At 45.1% G+C, this 12,238-nt stretch overlaps 1 protein-coding gene across 2 annotated transcripts in view; it reads right to left on the reverse strand.

Annotated features, from left to right (window-relative positions):
- Positions 1-4,660: 4,660 nt before the first annotated feature.
- Positions 4,661-12,238, reverse strand: part of LOC111155625 (minichromosome maintenance complex component 3 associated protein) — a 47,283-nt gene continuing 39,705 nt past the window's right edge. The window contains exons 25-29 of one of the 2 annotated variants that reach the window (XM_022515893.1): positions 11,481-11,738; positions 10,980-11,109; positions 8,962-9,165; positions 6,084-6,234; positions 4,661-4,952 (exon numbers count right to left, since the gene is read on the reverse strand). In XM_022515893.1, the coding sequence (XP_022371601.1) occupies positions 4,794-4,952; positions 6,084-6,234; positions 8,962-9,165; positions 10,980-11,109; positions 11,481-11,738 (902 nt within the window). In that variant the 3' untranslated portion in view covers positions 4,661-4,793. Of the gene's footprint in view, positions 4,973-6,083; positions 6,235-8,961; positions 9,166-10,979; positions 11,110-11,480; positions 11,739-12,238 lie in introns of both variants that reach the window. The other variant, XM_022515894.1, reaches the window with a different exon arrangement.

The following is a 12,238-nucleotide window of genomic DNA, read 5'->3' on the forward strand; positions in this document are numbered from 1 at the left end:
CCACCCAGGCGCCCCAATAACTTTTTTTTGCATTGTGGAAAGGAAAAACGTAAAAATCCATCTGAGAATTCACAGATCAGAGTGTCTACAGACGGTCATGGGAGAAAATAATGCACCTCTCTACTTGCACCCTCCCGATTCCAGCTTGTTCAATGAACTGCATACAAAAGACTCCAAAGTTTTTGGCATGAACGACTGGGCATAAGATGGTGTCATTTAGAAAAGTAGAGAAGGTGGTGAGGAAATTTCAACTTAGATTGGGGAGACAATAAAAAAGATGCTCATTAAACACGCAAGTAGGTACATTAGAGTGGGCTGGTGTTCAAGAGAAAGGACAAGACTAGTGAGAGGAATTTAGGAGATACCTATTTTTAGGTGATGTCTGAAAACATAAGATTGGACAAGATCAACTAGAGAGTTTGCAAAGAAAAGATTTTCAGGATGAGCCCTGGGGCACCAATAGTTTCCAGTTCAGGATTGGCCAGAGAACCAGGAGAAAAATCAGAGGAACATGGAGTCAGGGAAGCCACGTGAAGACACAGTAGTCTTTGTAGAGGTTCTGGAGGAATTGTAAAATGAGGACTCGGAAGTGATGATTAGATGTGGTTGGACAACTGATTGCTGACTGATGGGAGCACTCTTAGAAAATGTGAAGACAAAAGCCTGGCGGCAGAGTGTTGGGTTTTTTTAGGAGGAAATTTCCAGTTAAACATGTCAGACTGAGCACAAGCACTGACTTCCATTTCCCATTCAAACTCTACTTACATTAATAGAAGATAAAAACTCACAGTGAAGTAGTGGGAGAGGAGATACCAGGAAACTAAAAGGTCAACAAAATTCTAGAGGCTGTGATGTAAGGAGGAATAACTGACCTCGCAAGCTGGAGGAAAGCCGAAACCGGTATGTGGGTGTGAAGCCATCAGGAAAAGACCATTCTTGCTAACGAACCCAAGGAAGGTGCAGAAATTGGAAGACCTTTGAATAAACATTAGGGTGATAGATCCCTTACTCTCAAAAAAAAAGAAGAAAAGAAAACTCTGCCACTGGACTTTTCTCTTCACATTTCCTAAGATTGCTCTTAGCAGTCACAAGTAAGTTGTCTGATCACATCTAACAGTTGAGTCAGCGCAGGTGTGAACTCAGGAACCAGACACAGAGGGCCACTGAAAAAGGGGATGAGGAAAGTCTTAAACTCGTGGAGGAGCCCAGTCCTGCTTCTTCCATTCAGCTATACAGCCTCAGGCAGTAAGAAGAGGATTTTGCTGGAGCAAATGGCCCCCCAGAAGACCTGCCAACATTGGCATCTGAGACCCAGTGGTAAGTGAAGAAGCCTATCAGCTGACAGGCTTGACACAGAGCTTCCAACAAGCTCCTCAGAGCCTCCATCCTCAATGTGAGCCAGACATTTGAGGAACGCCTCTATGACGAAAGACAACAAAACACATCAAAAAAGGAAATTTTGAGACATGGAGATGGTGCAAGATGTGTAAAAGGACTTTGACAAAAACATGTCCCAGGGGTAGGATGTTATGCCCCTGAAACAAGAACCATCTGACACACTTTCTCTCATTTTCCTCATTACTTACCACCAATTAGCATATCAAACAATTTGCCTATTTATCTTGTTTATTGCCTATCTCCCCACTAAAATAAAAGCCCTGTGGGGGCTGAAATTTGTTTGTTGCCATCTCCCCAGCACCTGGAATAATGCCTAGCACATAGTAAACATTCTAAAAGTATATATTGAATAAACAAATGAATAGGATTCAATAAATAAGAAACATTAAGGTAAAGACTCTCAGGAATAAAATATATAGCAACAGATTTTAAAAGTCACTCAACAGGACTATAAAAGGGAAATTTTAGGATAGGATAAAAAAAGGAGAAAAGAAAACTAGAGGATCAGCTGGGAAGTGACTGCAAAAAAACCCAGAGGAAATATTTTTTGGGTGATAGAAATATTCTACATCTTGGGGCACCTCGGTGATATGGTTGATTAAGTGTCTGACTCTTGAAATCAGCTCAGGTAATGATCTCAGGGTTATGAGACTGAGCCCTGCATTGCTCTACATAGGGTATAGAATCTGCTTCAGATTCTCTCTCCCTCTCTCTTTGCCCCTTCTGCTCAAGCTCTTTCCCTCTCTAAAATAAATAAATCTTTTAAAAAAATAAATATTTTGCATCTCCAAAAAAAAGAAAAAAAAAATAGAGGATCAGAGCACTTGGGTGCCTGTCAGTTAAGCATCTGCCTTTGGTTCAGGTCATGATACAAAGTCCTAAGATAGAGCCCCGCCACTGGGCTTCCCACTCAGCAGGGAGTCTGCCTCACCCCTCTACCCCAGCTTTTGGTCTCTCTTTCACTTACTCTCTCAAATAAAATCAGAGAGGAAGAAAGGGAGGGAGGGAGGAAGGAAAGGAGGGAAAGAGGAAATTAAAGGATCAATCCAGGTGCTCAAACATCTGAATATTAGAGGAGTTCCAAAGGGAAATACTGGAGGGGAAGAATATATTAAATAATTTCAAAACTCCAGCGTAGATGGATAATTTTCCAGACAGAAAAAGCATGGCAGATTGTTTTTTAAAGATTCCTGCTGGGTGCCTGGGTGGCTCAGTCAGTTGAGCGTCCAATTCTTGATCTTAGCCTAGATCATGATATCAGGGTTGTGAGATGGAGCCCTGCAATAGGCTCTGCACTGGGAGTGGAGCCTGCTTGGGATTCTCTCTCTCTCAAACAAAACAAAAGATTCCCTGCAACACCTCCCATCTCACAGGCTGTTGTACGGTATGATGTTAACACTCATCCCCATTGAGAAATGGTATCTATGTCCCATCCCTTGCATCTGTAATCAGATGCTTGTAATACAGTGCTATGAAAGTTATCCCACGTGAGTTCCAAAGCTGGGCTTGCATTTTGTTCACTAGGGCACTTGTACTTGGAGCCCTGAGATTCCGTGTAAGAAGTTTCACTACCCTGATGCCACCTGGCTGAGTAAGTCAAACCACAGTGAGGTCACATACTGGCCACTCAGGCTGAAAGCCCAGCCGACCCCCACCCCCAGCCAACAGTGCAACATCACCTGCCAACCATGTGAGGGAACTTGTCCTGGACATCCAAACTAGTCAAGCCCTCGGGTGACTGCAGCCCCCTGCCGATGCCTGACAGCAACTATATGAAAAATCCCAAAAGAAAGCTGCCCCGGCTAATCCTTCCCAAATTTAAGCTGCTATGTATGTTTGGGGTAGCGTGTCACATAGCAGTAACTACTGGAGAAGAAAGCACTACTAGGTGCTCAGGACGACAATATGCGTGGGTAACAGGGAGGGAGACCAATGCATCAAGCATGTTGTTGAGAAACTTAAGAACACCAGGGACAGAGATGATTTGTAAAACTTCCAGCAACAAAAAACAAAAACATAGGGAAATGATTACCAACCTAAAATTCTATTTCCATTCAAATGAATCAAATTTAAGGGTAGAAATAAAGACAAGATACTCAAGTTCAGAAGGCTGCTAGAGAATGGGCTCCATCAAAATGAGAAAAGCAAGAAAAGGAGGAAAACACTGGACTGAGAATACAGGAAATACCTACTCGGTGGCAGAAAAATGGGTGTTTCCCAGTGGGTTATCTCCGTAAGAGCAGAACTAGCCCATTACGCGGTGTACATTATAAGTGTCAGAAGGAGCTTTACACTTAGGGCAGAAAGTTCGGGGTAAACAGTAATAAGAACACAGGAAAACAAGTAAATGTAAAAACAAGGCCTCCTCCTGTGGATGGCTCAAATTTATCCCTTCATACCAACTGCCGGCAAACTCATGATTATACCCTTCCTTCTTCACCTGGATGGCTGCAGCACCCCTTTCAAGATTCCTGGCTTCTCTTGCTGACCATCCCTATATGCCATTTTTAACAGAATATGTCAGGGCACCTGGGTGGCTCGGTCAGCTAAGCGTCTGCCTTCAGCTCAGGTCATGATCCCAGGGTCCTGGAATCGAGCCCTGCATCAGGCTTCCTGATCAGCGGGGAACCTGCTTCTCCCTCTCCCTCTCCGCCCCTTCCCCTGCTTTCTCAATTGCTATTTCAAATAAATAAAATCTTTTAAATAATTAACTTTAAAAATTCTGTGACCCGATCACTTTCCTCCAACAGATTCCCACTGCGCACAGGATAGGGCAGCAGGCGTCTCCGTGGTCCGGGCCTGCCCTCAGTGGGCAGCAGTACGAAGCTGGCAACTCTGGGTTTCCCTCATACCCTCTCAGCTACATCACACTGTCCCCAGCCATGCCGGGCACTCCTCTCCAGGAACTCTGCTCTCTCCTCCGCCCAGTCTTCTTGTCTCCCACCGCTTCCTGGGCAGGGACACGCCCCAGGCACCTCCTCTGATTCCTAGGTACATGTACCGTTGGCTCTCTCAGGTGTAAGCGAAGTGGGCCTGGCGAGCCCGGTTCCTGTGCTTTATTCTTCCCTGTATTACTGATGTCTGGCATATCAGTGACTGCAACTTTGCTGTGACAATGAATGACACACACAGAAATGCAAGCTGCAAACTCCCTCAGGGCATATGTTGGTGGGTGACGGTCTGAGGAGATGAAACGTAACAATATCAAAGACACTACCCTGGAGAAAAGAGCCTTTCGTTCTGAAAACTGGGAAAGGCCTCGTTGGACATTCAAATGGTTTATTTGCATGATTAATAATCACATTTCCAACAGTGCATCAAGCATCTGAGAATAACATTATTTTGAGTAAAAGCAAAAATCTTCTGGAGACGTTCCCTCTCTCAGGTCCAGGAGCTCAAATGTCCACCATGTCCAGCAGTGCAGAGAGATGGAGCTCAGAGGCAACTTCTTCTTCCTTTGAACTCTGCATCAGCCTTTCCAGGTGCTTCAGCCTTTCGCTCACAGATGTGCCTGTTGCCTCTGACAACTGCAGCTGCTCCCCTGTCCTTTCGTTCTATTTAAATAAAAAAGAACCTAAAAATAGTTTGGGGATATCCATAAACCCAAATATATTCTCTTTAAGGGCAGCAGATCTGGCTCATGTTAGAAACTTCATCTGGTATCTACTGGGCTCAACAAACACGCCTCTTAGCATCTACATCCTTCCAGCCTCTTCCAGCACATATGTATATAGCTGCTGTCACCTGCACAGAGTGTTACCTTCAGATTGCATCTCCAACAACTTTCAGTGTCAGTCATTTCTACAAAATATCACTATGGAGGACTATGAGCTACTCGATCACATGACCTGTAATAGCTTAGCCAGATTCTCATCTTTGGATATTTAGTTTCCATTTTTATGATTAACACTACAGTGAACAAAAAAACAACAAAAAAAAAACCATTAATTTTTGTTATATATAGTAGTTTCTTTAGGGCAAAACTGTTAAGTGAAAGTGTACAAATATTTTTAAGGAATCTGCCAAATGATCAATGTAAACAGCACGTCATCTTAATTTGCTTTTCTCCCCTATTAAAGGGCTTCCAAAAGCCAGTCCAGGAGCATACTTTCTACCTGTCCAGCATATGTATGTATGATGAAAACTCTATTTTGCTTCTTTTACCACTGGAGGAGGATGGTGAGGTGGAAGGACGTTGAGCTCTGGAGCCAGTCAAGTCTGGCTTTGAAAAGCAGCTTGGCCACAGAGCAGCTGGACACTCCTGGGTGAGCCCTGACATCTGTGATTTTTACCTTCCTCGTTCATTAATTTTCCTCAGGGAAAGTGAATCCCAGAAAGGAAGTTCGGGGTGATGCCAAGGCTTCGACATTATGTGCACAAACAGAAGCCACCATCCTCACCTTGGTTACTCTCCTCAATGCCCTCACTGCTTGCCAGCCAACAGTTACGGGTTTTGTTCAGTTTTTAAGCATGTTTTAATTCCACTCTCCCTTCATTTCACAAGTAGAAACACAGAATTAGTTGGGCCTCTAGAACACTGACAGATAAGTTTAAGAAAATATCTTATTTAACCTGATAATTTATTGGTCATCACAACACCGTATGATGAATGGAGATGTTTCTTTTCCCAGCCATTCCCTCAGTCTTGAATTCTAATTCAAATGCCAAATGTACTCTCCTCCCACCTGAGGGCTAGCAGTGGTCACTGTCTTCATCACAGGTTCAATAGTGTGAGGCAGAGACACCAGAGTCTGAGGAAGGTAGAGGGGAAGGGACATCGAACCCGTAAACACTCCTGAGTCTGCAGACAACCACTGCTGAAGTTGATCTTCAAACCTAAAGCATTTGAGAATGAGGAAGAAAACATTTAACTACCATTCACATTTCTCTTACAAATTTTTTTTTTAAGATTTTAAGTAATCTACAACTAACATGGGACTCTAATTTACAATCCTAGGATCAAGAGTCACGTTTCACCACCTGAGCCAGCCAAGTGCCCCTACTCCTACTAATTTTTTAAAGCTTCACTTATTAAGGACAGAACAAAGTTATGACATCAACTGAGAAGCAGAACCATACTCTTAAATTTTAACCTTCTCTTTAATTTATAAGCCCAAATTAGATTTAATGGAAAAGGTGGCATTTATGTAAAAAAATGCTTTTGGCTGTTACTTAACATTACTCATAATTCCCTCATTTGGTTCATTTTCTCTGGCTTATTTTGGTGTTTATAAGTAACTCCTCTCTCTTAACTTTTTTTAAGATTTATTTATTTTAGAGAGACAGCACACAAGCAGAAAGGGCAGAGGGAGAGAGAATCCCAAACCAAGTCTGCAATGAGTGCAGAGCCCAACGTGGGGCTCGGTCCCATAATCTGAGATCATAACCCAAGCCCAAATCAAGAATCAGATGCCTAGCCAACTGCACCAGCGAGGCGCCCCAGTAATTCTTACCTCTTGATAGATTATCCAAATGTATGGACTGATGCTTACAGTTAAAATTAACTCAAAATAATATCCCACTGCCACCTAACACATTTCAGAGTTTTTCACTCCACACACTTGTCTTGTTAAGAAAAACAATCTGAACTAACTGCTGAAATGATACTGACCTAGGAAAATCTACTTTGAAAATCATAGCACATGCATTCACTCTTCTTTTTTTTTTTTAAAGATTTTATTTATTTATTGGACAGACAGAGATCACAAGTAGGCAGAGAAGCAGGCAGAGAGAGAGGAGGAAGCAGGCTCCCCGCTGAGCAGAGAGCCCGATGCGGGGCTCGATCCCAGGACCCTGGGATCATGACCTGAGCTGAAGGCAGAGGCTTGAACCCTCTGAGCCACCCAGGTGCCCTGCATTCACTCTTCTAACCATGTATTTCTCATGCCCCCACCAAATACCAGACACCATTCTAGGGACCTGGTACACACAAGGCCTGGCTGTAAACAGCTTATACTTTAGTGAAGGTGAGAAAGACAAAGCAGGGATATGACCAGAAGGTTCGGGGGGACGGCCAAGGAGGGCCTCACTGAGAAGTAGACATTTGAGCACAGACTAGACATGAGTACAAGGTGAGCCACGGGGATATCAGGAAGGTGGCCAAGGAGTTCAGGCAAAAGGACCAGCAAACACAAAAGCCTGGCTGTGCCCTGCCTGGAATGCTGAAGGAGCAGAGAGGTCAGAAAGGAAACGGGATGCAGCTCACGCAGGGCCTGCCCTGCTCATAAAGATTCTGCCTTTGATTGGAGAGGAAGCCACTGGAAGGTTATGGTCAAAGGCTCAAACTGGGTCTGCCAAGACTAGACCACAGCCCACTACAAAAAATGGTCTGATTTTGAATCTATTTTTCATAGAGAAAATAGGATTTATGGATGAACTGAACGTGGAGGGATAATTCCAAGACATCTGGCCGGGGCAGCTGCAAGGACAAAGCCCCACCAACTGAGAAGACCATCGAAGGAGGAGCTGATTGGGAGAAAACTGGGAATTAGATTTGGGATGTTAGCACTGAGATGGCTATCAGTCATCCTAAAGTCACTAATGAAGATTTCAAGAAACCAGCTGGATATTCGAATCTGGATTTCAGAGAACTCAGGGGTTGAGATATAAATTCGGAGTTGTCAGAATACTTATGTTATTTAAAAATCCATGAAACTGGATGCTTTCACTGGGGAGTGGGGATGCAGGTGACACAGGAGACAGGTGGGAGTGTGGGGGGTAAGGAAGAACGAGGAGAGTCCTAGAGGGAGTTGCCAGCTGGGCAGGAAAGGGACTCGGGGCCTCCTGGGAGCAAGGAGGCAAAGGTATGGAACACTGCCGGGGACAGGTTCATGTTCAGTTCAGCTGTGTGCAGGCTGCAGTGACCCTGACCAGAGCAGACGTGCAGGCAGGGGGTGGTCAGGAGAGACTGAGAAAAGAGGACAGAAGTAAGGACCACACTGTTTTGAGTTTACAGTCAAGGGAGCAGAAACTCAGGGATGGTTCCCCAGTCTCGGTGCTACAGGGCGAAGGGGACACAACAGAAAGGGACGCTCACCAGACTGTCCTGACTGGGTGGGAGATGGAATCCCAGGCAAGGGGAGAGGCCACCCTTGGTGATAAGGTAGACCCAGGGAGGCTGCTGGGGGTGGGGGGTGGAGTATGGACCGCCTTGTAAACTGCCTTCTTCCTGGTTCACTCAGTGAGACCATAACCACAGTGGCGGGAGACACAGAGGAGGGTCTGCGTGGGACAACGCCCCAGCAGCCTCAGGCTTGCCAAGCGCAGAGAGCTGGTGCCGGCCACACACTCAGCACTCACTATTCGTGGAAGACACTCCAGAAGGCAGCCACACCTTCTTCCCACCAGAAAACTTAGGACTGACTCACTAATGAACAGTAAATGAAACGGATTTCCAATAAGAAACAGCATAAGGCATACTAAGGCCCTGCCTCTGCCTTCAAGGAGCTTGTACTTCACATGTCTGCCTGGCCTTTTTCAAGCAAAGTCGCGTCACTGGGATCCTTACTAATCCAGCAGGAAGCAGCCTAAAGGATACAATAAACAGAAGGGAATGGACTTTACCTCTTGCTCTCCTCTTTCTCCAGCAGCAGACTCCGGGACAGACACTGGGCCAGGAGCTCCTGGGTAGAGGCTCCGCACATCAGATCTTGGGTACTGGGAACCACCCCCTCTGGGCTGCGTTCCACATTCCTCTTCCCTTTGCGATGCATGTGCAGTAACGGAGCCGGAAACTTGTTCGCAGAATGAAAAGACTTTATCCCCAAACTGTAAGTAAATGTTTTGAAATGGTTATGGTCAGGAAAGAGAGAGAAAGGGTTCCTCCAGCATCAGGAGTGCAGGCGTAGACAAAGAGTCCCAGACCTTGCCTATTTCTGGCTTCCCTTGGGGTCAGGCTTGGGCACAGTGGGAGGGCAGCCTCTGCCTTACAGACTAGGCTTCCCTTCTCTGCTGGGCAGCTGGGTGTTCGGAGCTTCTGTCCTCAGGAGTTTGGTTTCCCATCCCAGGGTTAGCAACAAGGTCTCTATTTTCCCCTAATATTGGCGAAGTCCTTATTTTTACATTTAGCTCTTAAATGCCTGTGTAAGTAATCTTCACAAACAGTGGGAGAAAGGGGATCTACTGTTTTTTTCTAAACAGATGTCAATGTCTGTCTTCTTCTCACTGGTATGGCATGGTACTTCGCCACATGTGGTTGTTTCTGGACCCCCCGATCTTTGTCTGCTGTAACTTTACCGTATGTTCTGGTATCAGGCACGGCAGACCCTCCTTGTTATTCTAACTCAAAATTTTCTCAACAACTGCTACACATTTTTTCATCCTGATGAATTTCAGAATTAACTTGTCAAGACCAGGGGTATAAATCCTTTTGGGTTTTTGATTAGAAATGCCCTGACGTTACAGTTTAAGAACTGACGTCTTTACAACACTGCAGTTTCCATCAGAGCTAGCCGGTCCCTCATTTATTCAAGTTTTCTTCGCACCTTCAAGGCCCTGAGAGTTCCTTTCACAGGGGTTTAGTGCCTTTCCTGGGTCAGTTTATGTCCCTGTGTTAGGGGTTTGTTGCTGCGGTGAAGGACAATCTTTATCTGCTGTAGGCCTGTCTGATCACCTTGCTGAACTCTGAAGGATGTAACTTTCAAGGGTGTAACTACTGATTTTCCTGAACTGACAGTTTTACTGTGTGGAAATGACAGTTCCTCCTACCTTTCAATATTTAGGTCATCTTATCTGTGTCCCTGAACTGGACATTTCCAGGACAACAGTGAACAAGTGACATCAGGGGCAGCTCAGGCTGGTTCTGACATCAGTGTTTCTAATGTCTAAGCAAGAAGCATTTTTTTTTTCTTGGTAGTTTTATGGCAGAAAGCCTTATCAAGCTAAGGAATTTTTTTACCCAAGTTTGATAAGAAATTTTTTTAGGAATGAGTATAAATTGAGGTGGGAGGGTATAAATTTTAAGAAAAGCATTTAGGGGTGCCTAGGTGGCTCAGTGGGTTAAAGCCTCTGCCTTCGGCTCAGGTCATGATCTCAGGATCCTGGGATCGAGCCCCGCATCGGGCTCTCTGCTCAGCAGGGAGACTGCTTCCCTTCCTCCCCCTCTGCCTGCCTCTCTGCCTGCTTGTGATCTCTGTCAAATAAATAAATAAAATCTTAAAAAAGAAAGAAAAGAAAAGCATTTAAACACTGAAATGATCACTGTTTTTCTGCTCTGACAGCAAATTAAATGAGTTGATTTCTGTTGATGTGATTTATCCTGGGATAAAGCCTCTTTGTGAATTTTTTTTATGTACAAGATTGTATGTGCTAACATGTTCTATTCAGTACTTTTGAACCAGGTTTATTAAGTCAGATGAGATGTCAGCTTTCTTTTGTCTACACTCTCCTGGCTATGTTACGATTTCAGAGTCCGGTCTGTCTGATAAATGACGTGTTTGCATAACGATTATCTGTTCCTCAAGTACTTGTCAGAATATACACACAGTGGGCTAGAACATTCACGTTCTATGTACTCTGGAGGAGAATAATTCAGTTTGTTCTGCTGCCTATTGGGACAAATACACAATGGGCACAGATCTTACCGCTCCTGGCTCAGATGTAGCTCCTTCTGTGTCTGCATTCTGGCTTGTTCCCATGACAAAGGAACATCATATTTTTTCAAGTGGTTTTTAAAAAAATAGACACATATCTGACCATCTTCACTCAGAGCCTCTGAAAAAAACAGTACAAAAACAAATGAGAAAATACCAAAAAAGCAACAAGTGATTGCTTGAAATTTGCTTAAATACACCAATTTAAGGACAAGCCCTACTGATTAATTAAAGTCACAAAATTATGTGACTCCCAAGCTTAACCAAATACGCCCCAACATCCGTGGGTCATTTAAGGCTCAGACAGGCTCACGTCCAGTGAGCATGGCCAGTATAACTACTCAGTCACCAAAATCAAACTTAGAGCCAGCCTACGGGCCCATTTCAGGGAGGTATAGGTCCAGGTTCTCCTGGAACATTCCTAGCTGCTCCCAGTGTTTACAGTCACCTGGAGGTCACTGACGTGACCCCACAGCACCAAGTGCTAACTACCTGTTGTGACAGGAAGCCTGGGGGGCGTCCAGTCCCTCAGCTTGTGGTTGATGCACAAAGCAATGACATCGTCCCATGGGATGTCAGCGACCGAGGGCCCCGTCCCCGGGTCCAGGGAATGGCTTTTGCTCTTCCACCTGCGGTAGGTTCTGCAGAGCAGGTTTTCCACCTGAGACTGGAGGACGGGCTGCGTCTGGCGAGAGCTGGGGATCTGGGAGGCATACTGGATGACCATGGAGCACATGGGGAGCCAGGGCGCTGGAGAGAAAGCACCTCCTCAGTTACAGGGTTTGGCCAAAGTATAGGCATCCACTACACGAAATGTGCTCCCTCTAAAGTTTCTTAGAAAAAGACAACTGTGTGGGGCGCCTGGGTGGCTCAGTGGGTTGAGCCTCTGCCTTCGGCTCAGGTCATGATCCCAGGGTCCTGGGATCGAGCCCCACATCGGGCTCTCTGCTCTGTAGGGAGCCTGCTTCCTCCTCTCTCTCTCTGCCTGCCTCTCTGCCTACTTGTGATCTCTGTCTGTCAAATAAATAAATAAAATCTTTAAAAAAAAAAAAAAAGAAAGAAAAAGACAACTGTGTATTTGAGAAGTTTGCTTCCGAATTTGAAAACAACAGAACCACAGCGGCTGAGGGAGGGAAGAGCCTCTCCCTCCCTGTGTCCCAGTAAGAGACGCAGTCACCCCGGACAAAATACACAATGAAGAGTCCACCCTAGAGCCTCTGACTATCCGTGCCTGTGGTTGCACGAGAAAT

This window comes from Enhydra lutris, unplaced genomic scaffold (assembly GCF_002288905.1).
Source record: "Enhydra lutris kenyoni isolate GAN:26980312 unplaced genomic scaffold, ASM228890v2 scaffoldscaffold43, whole genome shotgun sequence".
Classification (NCBI taxonomy): Eukaryota; Metazoa; Chordata; class Mammalia; order Carnivora; family Mustelidae; genus Enhydra; species Enhydra lutris.